At 34.8% G+C, this 13,246-nt stretch overlaps 1 protein-coding gene across 1 annotated transcript; it reads left to right on the forward strand.

Annotated features, from left to right (window-relative positions):
- The first annotated feature begins 1,524 nt into the window (after positions 1-1,524).
- LOC128230253 (scavenger receptor cysteine-rich type 1 protein M130-like) lies at positions 1,525-13,031 on the forward strand. Its single transcript, XM_052942406.1, has 5 exons — positions 1,525-2,110; positions 6,704-6,890; positions 9,658-9,815; positions 12,051-12,197; positions 12,697-13,031. The coding sequence occupies exons 1-5, from the start codon at positions 1,741-1,743 to the stop codon at positions 12,954-12,956; spliced, it is 1,122 nt and encodes a 373-aa protein (XP_052798366.1). The 5' UTR covers positions 1,525-1,740; the 3' UTR covers positions 12,957-13,031.
- Positions 13,032-13,246: the final 215 nt, after the last annotated feature.

A 13,246-nucleotide genomic window follows, 5' to 3' on the forward strand; every position in this document is an offset into this window, starting at 1 on the left:
TATGTTAACTAAGATATGATTGTCAAAACACCAGGTTCCAGGACAAGGTCCTTCCACTTTTAATTTAACCAAGGTCTTTTAAGTTAGCTCAGGTTGAGTTATAGAGTCGTTTGATCGAGCATTTTAAAGATAATACTGCAATAATACCGACAATAATAGAGAATACGGATATTTACAATATATCTTTAAACCGTTGAGAAATTAACCATAATTCAAGTTCAAATTAATGACAATAGTTGGTTATCTTCTCCCGAGAAAGCTTGGAAGTGTTTCATATATAACTGATAGTACTTGTTCCCATTGTGGGAAGACAAGATAAACTGTAAAATGTCTGGATTATATCCGTAACGGTTATATATCGTGATGTAGCAGAAGATAGCTTCAAAGCAAAATCCAACCAGAGCTTTACGGTTCTATTTCAGATATCAATTTTAAACAAGCTTTCAAAACGTTTTGATTACTTTTCTAACAGTTTAGGATAAATTTTCAAAGCCTAAATCATGCATTTGTTCCAAACATGCATTTTGGATGATCCATGAAAAACACAAACTTAACCGTTCATTGACAGCAGTATAAAATATAAAACTGTTAACGTTCCCAAGTTTCGACGTTATTAAAGTTGAAATTTAACTGTTCATTGACATAATTGAAATAAAAACCACAGTCGACACCCTCTTGCAGGGGCGTAATGTAGGAATAAATATGTTAATTGACAGAAATGAAAAGAACAACACTATAAACGCCCTCCGGCGAATGCGTAAGGTAGGAATTAAACTGTTCATTGACAGCAATGAAACGTGCAACACTGTCAACACCCTCTTGCAGAGGCGTAAAGTAGGAATAAAACTGTTCATTGACAGCAATGAAAAGTGCAACACTGTCACCACCCTCTAGCACTGTATAAAGCGGTATTCGTCTTGCATGATTTATGAAGCCAAATTCAAATAAATAAATAAGTAAATACACTGTGGACAAAAGAAAATAAAACCTATATTTTCAAGCAGCTATCCAGGTAGTAATACAACTGTACACTGGCAGCTATGATAAGTGCTACCCAGTCTATATATAAATTTCAAGACGTTGTCCATGAATCTCTGGGATCAGAATTGGTTTTATATTTCGTCTTATTGTTTTTACATTGGTAGAATGTTGGCCATAAGCAGAGTTCTGTAATTCTGGCGTGAAATTATACTTTTTTCAAAAGCTTTTCTTACGCTTTTTGACCAAATAACATTGATTTAACATGTTTACAATAGTGCTCTTATTTGAACTTGCGACGATGTTTTATTATTGTTACAAAACATTGTGTTCACATTTCATATGAATCCGTTTTTCGATGTTCGAATATTGGGAAAGAGAATAACATTATGTTTCTATAATGAAATCAGTGTGGGAGATTTAAACGATCATAAGATGTAAATAAGGTCTAACATTTAAATTATTGTACGGCTGTATTTATATACCAAGCATGTCGGTGCTCTTTGAACCGATCAATGACCGATCCATCAAACTATCGAGAAACAGAAAACATTAAGTGTTTAAATTGCAACCAATTTGAATAATGAAGATATAAGATGACGAATAAACTAGGCGTCTTCGTCACGATAAACATCTGGGGGATGTGTTATATGGTGAATGTATTGGAAATTATAGTTGAAGACAAAGGCAAAGTGATATTGTTTAATACAGAAGATTTTGCAAATATTTAAACTCTGATTCATCCTATCCAAGCAGAGAAAAATGCCTACATCGCATGCTAGAAATATATTTGGGATTTGTTTTCTAATTGGATTGTTTGTTGCCTTAATTTCACTCGGCGTTTACTTCTTCTGGGCAAAGAAAGATGTGGCTCAAGAACGCGATGTGTTACTAAGTAATCTAACATCAAATGTGTCGTTTAGGAAAGAAGCTGACGAAGATGAAGATATACACTTTACTCGAGCAGAGACTTTTTCATCTTCAACAGGCCCAGGAACGATCGGTAGTACCACAATGGCATATGTTCCAAGCACAAGTAACCCATCTCAAGAGGGTAAACATCAAAGCGGAGTAACAGTGACAAGTTCCTCTACCGATGCCACAGTTTCAATAAAAACTCATTCCGGCTCAGGTATGTATGGGTGTTTCAGTTTAGTTACAGTTGTACGAAATTCTATGATTTCATACTATTGCTTATAATATGCCTTCCGGAAGTTATAGAGATTTATCAGTCACATAAAAGTGACATTTTACTGTATTAGAAACTGAAAATATTGACTTTGAAATTATTTAACTTGATGAAATTTTAGCCCGTTCTGCTATTCGAATCAAATATCAGCGCACACAGGTCTTGAAAACAATATCAACGACGTTATTTCCAAAATAAGGTTACGTGCGCACTCAGTTTGGCGCATTTTAATAATGTTTTCAAAATAGTAGAAAAACTGTCTTAAATGAAATGCCTTTCGACCTACTAAAATATTTTTGATTGAAAACATGCCTAAACATCACATTTTTTGACTCCCATACACATTTAAAGTCAAAACATACATCTGTAAAATGCACTACATAGTTAAACAGAACTTATAAAGTGTACAACTATAACATTCCATCAGATAAATGTACCTAGATTGAAACTTTACGGATTCAAATGTAACTCTACACATATACAAATTGTAGCTCTTTAAAAGTGTTACAAACCGTTATATATGCTGTTTCTGGAAGCATGCATCCTTTAAACTACATGTATACTTTAACAACAATGAATCATCTTTGTCAACCTGTTCATAAATGCATTATGTCAATGCACACTATATCTTAACCTACATCTAATTTTAAAAGTAGTTTGAAATTATGTGTACTAAAAGCGTAATGCAACAACTATCAAGTCAGAGTTTTTTCCCCCGGAAAGTCATAACAAGGTTGTTAAACCTGTAAGTCATCATTAAATCACAATTGTTTATGCCAATACTGTTTCGTTAAAGTTTACTTTTTAAATGTCAAGTTTTAAGTTGCTATATATCATACATTATATACAAGGAACTATAACAATGTTGATTCCTGTCAACAATACATAGCATGTAATTAATGAATTAATAAATTTTAAACAATATTTATGCAAAAGCTACAGAAACAAGCTCAGTAGCAAAAAGTTTAAAGTTTAAACATAAACCCAGTTTAGTGGCACTGGGCAAACGCCAAAGACATAGAACACAAAATCACAGACAAGAAACATAGGAGAACAGCACAAAACTCCACAAACAGCACAGTGCATACATACTATATATATATATATATATATATATATATATATATATATATATATATATATATTGTTAGGTACCACCTTGGAACGCTCAATAAAATGTAAATTTACTGGGGGTTTAAACCAGTTTATGTGCACAAACCTCACTATGATCCCAACAGTCCTTAATAAAGATAAAACGCAGAAGGTAAATCTTATCAAAGTATGTATTAACTTGAGGAAACTTATCAATAAAACAAATAATTATAAACGTATAGGTAAACCCCAAGTACTTCTATGATTAGAGATCCCAACTCTATCTGCAGACGGAGGGAAACAATTCAGAGCACAATGAAATAATAGATTTGTAAAATTGACTTGTACTCAATGGAAAATGACAAATTTTCTGTTTTCAAACCTATCTAGTGGACTAGGCATATATTTTTTATAAGTATGTTACACAATAAATATTCAATGAATGACATTTATGAATGCGATGCAATATTAGGTTGTCTTTGCTCATTAAAGGCAAGTTTCGTTTTTTGTATATTTATATATGTATATATAAAGTCATAAACCGTTTAGAACAAAACAATGTTTTGGTTAGTTATAAACAATATTAACGTAAAAAGATTATTATTCTGAATTAGGAGACTGTGTTGCCATCTGCTGGTGGAAGTTGTAAAGTTTAAACTAATATACGCATTAACTAATCTTTAACATTCCCCTTAATTGAGCGCGAAACTTTTGTTTACAACTGCACGAGGACTATTATACCTCTTAAAACAGTGCATTATTTTAGTCATTGAATTGCTCGTAAATTTGTACTCGTGTTAACATGGTTGCCCGATGATTATTGTGCCTGTTAACCACAGTGCATTTCTAATTGATTGAAAATTATGCACATACGACATTAATGGATCTATTAACTGTCATCAAACTTAAATGAGTGTTGTAATGTTTATTTTTTGTTAACCAACTGTTAAACAATGCACATAATCGGTATGCAGTGAGTAATTTGTTTCTTCGAGTAAAGACAAACGCGTGATAGTTTTTTGCATATTCATTTTCGACATGCACCTCTGCCATTCTCACGTGACCAACGCGACCAACGAACACCTGATATTCATGCCATACACGTGAGCGTACACACACATATTGCTTTTCCCTGCTTCTGCCTTTCAGACAGTGTATGGTTAATTTAACTGTGGTTTGTTTTATCATGATCATGATTATTTAAACAAAATGTCTTGTGATTTGATGTTTCCATGAAATTACTTACAACTACTGGATACTTTCAGCTAGAAAATATCGCAACTGGGAAATGAATTGCGCTGAATGTAAACGTTGGAATGCAAATAATGGGTCCATAACCTGTGTATCGATTAGAGAATAGTACTAGAGCCTTTACAAACCCAGCCGTTGATTTTGCTGGACCAATCCAAATAAAGCAAGGATGAGATCAAAACTTCATCGAGAAGTACAAAACATGGTCTACCGTCCGACAAACCGACCGACTAACGGACAAATTGTACTTTAAGCAGTTTTTATCTGACACGTTCTTTTTCAAGAAAAACACACCTACCTATGATGGATTTACGCAAAATGAATATGCATTCGATTTCAAAAGGCTAAATCAATTTGACACCAGGCCATCATTTGATTACCGATGGAATAAAACGGAAACGTCACTGTCTTATCTAGTGATAAGTTATATGCATTTCAAAACGCTTAATCGTTTATGAAACAAGCTTGTAACATATGTATCAATTAAGTTTGATTTTATCATTTTATCTCAACCACGTTGACTAGAAAAAGAGCTTTAATTGGACAGTTTTTTGAATTGATGTATTTCTAATTGTAAACAATGTTGATTTATATGCATGAAAAGGCAAGTCTCATTTTCTGTGGTGAAATATTGATACCAATTTAAGCTGTCGAAAAAAATATGATAATCATTTGATTTCATTTATATTGGTGAGAAAAGGAAACATATCAGTGAATGAGAATATGATCATTGTATTCTGGCTCGAGTGAAATGATTTGGTTATTTTCATTCTTGGTAGCGAAGAACTATTTTCGTTATTTGCTGTTTATCCAAATGATCTGGGTGTGCGAAAGTTTTAGTGTCTCATATTCTACTTACATTGGGATTCAAAACGGTAACTTCATTAACCTTATCTTATCATTCAACAGTGTGTGTATACCACGTGATAAATTACGTCATCAGTGTGTGTATACCACGTGATAAATTACGTCATAGTATTATATGCTCCGTCGGAAGGCAACATTTTGCTGAAAATGAACACTTAAAACAAAGATTACTTTTGTTTTCTACACCAATTTGAATGAAACAAAGGGCAGTCTATGACGCTCAAAGAGCCCCGTCTTTGTTTTATTACCGGAGTTTAATAAGGTGATTAGTTTTATCAAAAACTGTTTTGACAGTGCTCCGTCAGACGGCCGTATTGTGAAAAGGTATGTCGAAGTGTTTTAAGAAACTAAACTCTAAATCCAACTCTGGTAAAAGACCGAAGGCGGGTGTCCGTAAGCGGCGTAGACTGTGCTATGTTTCATTTAAAATGATGAAGAAATAGTGAAGTTATCTTTGTTTCAAGTCTTCATTCGAAGCAAAATTTTGCCTTCCGTCGTAGCATTTATGGCGCAACTTATCACGTGATATACACACACTGATTTAACCTGTTTTGCCTTTTGGATGCATGTATTCTGTTTTTTTGCGGTAGCACATTGCTAGTTTTGATATGCATCCTACAGGTTACAATACACCGGACATAAACATATAGCCGAATGCAATGCATATTCAATTGAAGCATTTTTTAAGTAGATGAGAAATGAGTATTGATTATTTTCAACAGGATTATGCACGTGTTCTGAGTTTCTCACTACTCTCTTTAGAACTAAGCGTTTAAAAAAAACTTTTTTGTTTTTGGCATTTACTTGTCATTGAACTTGAAGCACGTTTTCAGAATTTTTTTTAAAAAAATGGCTGAATTACGTTCCTCTAAGTCTAAAAACTTAACCTGAAACTCAGTCACACGTGCAAATCAATTTAAAAGGTGTATTTCTTCCAGGGAAGTAAAATTTCGGACTTTAAAACAAACGGGACAATATTAAACCATTACTCAATTGCTGTATTATCTCGGTCGTAGGCATACACTCCTCAGAAAAGTTAAGAAAAACCTGAACATCGTCGTAAAATATCAATGTGTGTGTACAATGTCAAACAAATGCATTTATTAGAAGTTATAAAAGGAGAATATTTTCTATGGCAACTGTAATGCAACTGTAGTGAAATACATTTGTTATGGCCACTTGTGAAATTAGATACGTCATGAAATCAGCAAAAAGTACATTAAATAATTGAATTACCAGAAGAGTTTATCAAAGCGATAGTTATAGACAAGTCAGATATAACTAAGAACTTGCTTAAAGTTACACCTTGTTTGCTTTTGCATTCAGATAATGACCACAAACAATACGAACTTCGCCTAAACAGAAACGGCAAATCTAGCAGCGGCATTGTGTACATAGAAAGACATGACGAGGAACTTGGTTTTCTTTGCGCAGATGAATTTACAGCCTCAGACGCCACGGTAGTCTGTCGGGAGCTTGGTTACACCAAGGGCATGGTCTACCACTCAATAACGTAAGTAACATTGAAGGTAGTCCCATAAAACGCATTCATAATTGAAGTTCAATAATATTTTATCGAGCCCATTCTCTAGGTTACCCATCTTTAAGACGGTCAATAAAAGTTATCGTTAAATTCATGTCTTGTCTCGCACAATTTCTTCGTGGACCGTTTTAGATGTCAGTCATCTTTCTCAGTCAAGTGTACTACCAAAAGACCAAGAATCCACGAAAACGACATCGATATCAGTCAAGTGTCCTACCAAAAGACCATGAATCCACGAAAACGACATCGATATCAGTCAAGTGTCCTACCAAAAGACCATGAATCCACGAAAACGACATCGATATCAGTCAAGTGTCCTACCAAAAGACCATGAATCCACGAAAACGACATCGATATCAGTCAAGTTTCCTACCAAAATACCATGAATCCACGAAAACGACATCGATATCAGTCAAGTGTCCTACCAAAAGACCATGAATCAACGAAAACGACATCGATATCAGTCAAGTGTCCTACCAAAAGACCATGAATCCACGCAAAACGACATCGATATCAGTCAAGTGTCCTACCAAAAGACCATGAATCCACGAAAACGACATCGATATCAGTCAAGTGTCCTACCAAAAGACCATGAATCCACGAAAACGACATCGATATCAGTCAAGTTTCCTACCAAAAGACCATGAATCCACGCAAAACGACATCGTTTCAGTCAATTGTACTACCAAAAGACCATGAATCCACGAAAACGACATCGATATCAGTCAAGTTTCCTACCAAAAGACCATGAATCCACGAAAACGACATCGATATCAGTCAAGTTTCCTACCAAAAGACAATGAATCCATGAAAACGACATCGATATCAGTCAAGTGTCCTACCAAAAGACCATGAATCCACGAAAACGACATCGATATCAGTCAAGTTTCCTACCAAAAGACCATGAATCCACGCAAAACGACATCGATATCAGTCAAGTGTCCTACCAAAAGACGACGCGAACAAAAGAAGCTGTTATCAGTCAAAATTCCTATCATTAGAAAATTAATCCCTCAAAAATGTCATCGTTATCAGTAAAATGTCCAATTACCTTACATCTACCATAAAAACATCGTTATCAGTGATGTGTCATATTACGAGACCATGGATCTGCCAACAAGATATCATTATTCGTCAATCGTCCAATCACTAGAATATGAATCCACTGCCCAGGGATGCGATGGGGTCATCGCGGATGCATCATAAAAACCTAACAGATATATTGGCTTACTTAGGGGCCAATGTATGTAAACAGACTTATTGTTTATTTCGATGCCACTGTGTTTCAATGGGTACATGTATAAACATGATTGAACACACAATTAACAATTAATATACATACATAAACGATTGTGGCATAATGCAATAATGATTTACGACAATTAGATATTGAAACAACAAGAGGCGCCTTACCATTTGGACAACTTGAACATCATACTCAAAGTTACTTACAATTTAATGGTTATCATAATGTTTATTATTTTGAAGAGTCCTGGGAATTAGGAGAGTGTCATCCATGCACATTACCTCTGGAAAGTCGCGTTTTATTAATAATTTAGCAAAGAAATAATACGCACTGGGCTGTATTTATCTATTACAGCCAGCTCTATGTACGAATCTGTCTAACAGGCGCTCATTGCAGCTTACGTTGACGATTTGGTTCCCCACGTGCAGTGTTTTTGCCTAGATATAACAGGGAACTATAATAAAACAGTTTTCTAACGTGAGAGACTGTTGTTGATTGATAATGGGAAAGAGTTTACGACAATGTGATCATCGACTGTATCAAACACTTCTATTAAAGTTTACATTTCAAACGAAAATAATGTATTTGTTTATCATCAGTTACTACCTAATTGAATCAATTAATTATTATAATTATTTACCAAATGTAGGAATTAATAAGCGAGTTAAACTTTCTAAATTACGGTTAAAATCCGCATAAAATAAGATACATTGTAGCAAAGATAAGACAATTCAAGCGTACCAGTAAACAATTAAGCGCAATTATTTGTTTTCAAATATAGAAGTCTAGCCCATCGATAACGCACTTCACCAATCTGTTTTGAATACACAAATCATTGAAACCACTGAACTTTTAAATTACGTAGTTTGTTTGAATTTTAATCACGTATGCCGAACTACTCAGTAGCTGTGCTTAACGATTAATCGTATATCCAATCCAGATTAAACGTTTAAACGCGGCCTTGAAAACGAAAAACACTGTTATATATTTTGACGTTTGGAAATTCTTTACTAGTAAATAGAATGGTGTTTGATTGCACGAAGCCGAAAAACTAGAAAGTTTTTTAACTCTCTTCAATCGGGTATTCTTGCGGCAGATTCATATCAGTTAACAAACGATGAAGACATCGCGTGGTTAAAACGTCTTTTAATAACAAAATGTTGATGCAAATAACGGACAATTTTCACTGAACAATAGCGATTAGAAAATGCATATTCACTGCATATTCAAGGCATACCCGTACCTTCAATGCATGTATTCAGAACCGAAACTCACAAATCTTACATGTTCTGGTGTGGAGTGAGCCATAAGCGCGTGTAACGGATTCCATTAGGGAAAATACAAAATACCTTTCAGAGCATACCCGTACCTTCGATACACGTATTCCGAACCCATTCTGGCCGACCTAATTAGCTCTTGTCAAGTTAGGGTCATTTGTGTGTGTAATGCTTCCTTGAGGGAAACAATGATACATTATAAAGTTCCTTTTAGGGCATATCCCTACCACCGCTACACGCATTCCGAGCCAATTCTCACCAACCTAAGCTGTTCCGGGGAGGAGAAGGCCATTAATGAGTGCAGTGGCTTCCAGTGGGGAAACTACACTACATGCTCGTGGTGGGCTTCTGTGATATGCTACAACAAAAAACGTAAGTACGTTTTGTGATATCTCAAACAATATTTTAATCATAGCTTACAGTCAATTTCCATTGGTATAAACTTCGCAAACTTATCAAAGTGACCATTGTTTCGAGCCTGAACAGAGAAACATTATTTTGACCTTTCAAAACCGATAACGGTACTGTTTTTTAACACATGAAAAGGGTATTAGAGAGCGATGCAGCTAAGCTATACTTCAATGTACTCAATGCCGAAAATACTGGTCTACATGTGCACACCCTGCTATTTAAGTACTGATATCTAATTATCATATGGGTACATTAATAAATAGATTAATACGCAGCTAAAACACCCCGTTCCACCCGCTTAATATACAAAAGTTTAAACCTAGCTAGAACTCACACATCGGGCCGACATCAAGCCGATGTCACAAATTATATCGACCCAACATCGAATTTTAAGGCGGGCCGATTACATAACAGACTGGTCATCGCTTTCTTATGAGATAGTATCATTGTCAGTTTTTCATAATATAAATATGTTGAGGTTGTTATTTCAACGTTGAAACTATCATCGTAATAACTTTGATGTTTCAATATTGAAATTAACATTGTCATAACTTAAATGTTTTCAATATTGAACCAACTTTTATGTTTCAACGTTTAAACAAAGTCCTACTTTAACCGGGTGAAGGTTATGAACACCCAATATTTAGTAAAGGTACTTTTCAATGCAACAAATGGCCATATTATTAGTGTAAATACATTTTTAATGTGATATGTGTTACTTGTTCCAAATGTTATTTTCTTGAACTTCGAAACAGAGTGAAATAGTTATTCAAAGGAATATGTACGAGTACAATATACACTCCGTTCGCCAATGGACAGCCACACTCGAGAAGAAGGAGTTATAATTACGAAATTAATTTTGTTAAGAACAATGATAACTTTAAACATAAGGGGATAATTGAAGTTAAGCATGCCACAGACAAGCGAAGTTGCTTATAAAAATAATGGTTCAACAGTAGTCTCCCATGTATGATTTCGGAACGAAATCGGTCCACAAACGAATAAATATAGTAGTAACAAGTCTTCTTTTACATGTTTTTCAAGTCATGGACTTAAAATAATTGATTTGTATTTGCCGAATGTCAACACACAGCGATCTGTCATGTTTGAATACTAAATAAGTTTTATTCAATACAACATTGGCCCCAAATCGGCAAGTTGAACCGATATGAAGACGTGAAGCCTATATCGCCCCGATGAGTGTGTACGAGCTGGGAAAGCGACACAGAATATTAATGGTTGAGCATTCAATCAATGGAATGAAACTTGTGGAAGGTGTTCCGCACATTTCTATACAACAGAAACAATTTTGGTGAACATAATTATTGCGCATCTTGTTTCTTGAGTTAAACATTTGGCCTGTGTTATGTTGAAACGATGCAGGTGCAAGTAAATAATATATTTCATGACAGTTTTATAGCAATTGTATAATCAAATATTTCGTTTTTGTCAGACTTATTGTCAAACTAATTGTATGTTTTGCCATTCCGATCGACATACGTGTGCATTCCTGTTTATGTATGCTGATGAGGGTTATTCTTATAGGAAAAGTAAGGTCGCTCTTTTTTCTTGGCCATATTTTGTTTTGCATTTTGTTTGCACATACGTTTTCCTTTTACTTGTGTTAATAGTTTATAAACACGGTATTTTAAGTAATATCTCTATCTGTCACAAAGTGAAATTTACTGTAATATCCTACGCCCTGATATGCTTTTGTAGTAGAGTTTAATTAAACAAGGTGGATTTTATGCTCAAAATCTAGTCCTTAAAGCAATGTGAATATCTGTGACAAGATGGCATTTAAACGAATATATGAATTTTGTTTTTAATAAAAAAAGTAAGTATTTATTTGGTTCCCGTCACCGGCGGGGACTGAAATATAAACCATCGACGATATTTTGTATATGTGATGTGTTTGGTATTGTGTCACAATACGTCTTTCGTTTTGAGGTTGTTTGACCTTTATCAGGATTTTGCTTAGTTTTGAGTCTATTCGGCAACATTCTAAGAAAATACCACGTACATTGCTATGCAAAGAATTATCTGTTTATTTTAACTTTATGTTGTCTAATCTTCAAAAAACGTCATTTTCAAATGTTTTTGTTACGTCTTGTCAAATTGTTCCCAGATTGTATTTGTATAATTAATTATGCAAAATCACGAAATCTCAATAGAGAGTATAATGTTCTTTTACAGCTTACTCATTACGTCTTGTGAACGGGCTTTACCAAGATTCCGGCATGATTGAAATGGAGGTGGGTGGGGTATGGGGAATTCTCTGTGCGGCCAGATTCTTCAATGACGACGTGGCAGATATCTTATGTCGTACCATGAACTTTACAGGTAGAGGTCAATAAGTCAATGCTGTGCTCCACGCCATTCGTGTTTGCCTAAAACGCGTAAACAATGTGTTGATAAGGAAAGGACTTTCACAGATTTTTTGATTATACAATGATAAATACAAGTACCTTTAAAAGAGAAAAATGGAACTGCCGATCTAAATGTTGATATTCAAAACAAACTCATAGATCAGTGAGTTTTTACTTGTGTTACGTGACCGTAACAAAGGCGGTCACCCTCTAACATTGACGGTATTTATATATGTGTGTTGTCTATTAAGAATGTTGTATTTTGTCTGGTTTTGGTTCAGCCTTAAACCATGTGACTTGAAGAAAGATCTTGGTTAAATGTAAGCCTTCCAGGCCTTATTCCTAAATTTATCCTAACTGAACGCTTATAATATGATAAGACAAAAGTAAAATAATTTTGAAATACAGAAGTATCTGACGAGTGTGTGATTGTTACATTCTACTTAATTTCTTTGCTATACTATACCTTTCAGGTGGTCTGGCGTTAGACAGTAAGATGATTGATCACACCAACCACACCAAAGTCTGGGTTCCTTACGTTTCGTGTCATGGTGGCGTGGAGGCAAAGTCTCTGTTTGATTGTGAGATGACCCTTCATACGGAAAATATACTCACCGACCTGTATGACTCCATGGCAAATCTCAAAAACGACATTTACCTTGCATGTCTAAATAAGCCTGTGTCACATGCTGCAACAGTGCAATGTTTTAAACAACACTTCAAAGGCAAATAAATGTGATATCAAATCGTTTTAAATGTTCTGTGTTAATATGTGTGCTGTTAATTGCTCAATAAATGTTTAAGTATGTGTTTGGCATTAAAGAGATATAACAGTTAAAAAAAATGCGCGACCACATGAGTGCGGACCTATGTCTTTGACGTTAGCGTGGATGATTGCGCATTAGAAGGATTCCCTTTTCATCAACGATACCCTCCCTTGCATATATACTAGAGTCTGTGTATTCCAGATACTAATTAGCCAATATTTATGCAAAAAGCTCAGTAGAGAAAAAGAAACAAGAA

Source organism: Mya arenaria, chromosome 1, assembly GCF_026914265.1.
Source record: "Mya arenaria isolate MELC-2E11 chromosome 1, ASM2691426v1".
Classification (NCBI taxonomy): domain Eukaryota; kingdom Metazoa; phylum Mollusca; class Bivalvia; order Myida; family Myidae; genus Mya; species Mya arenaria.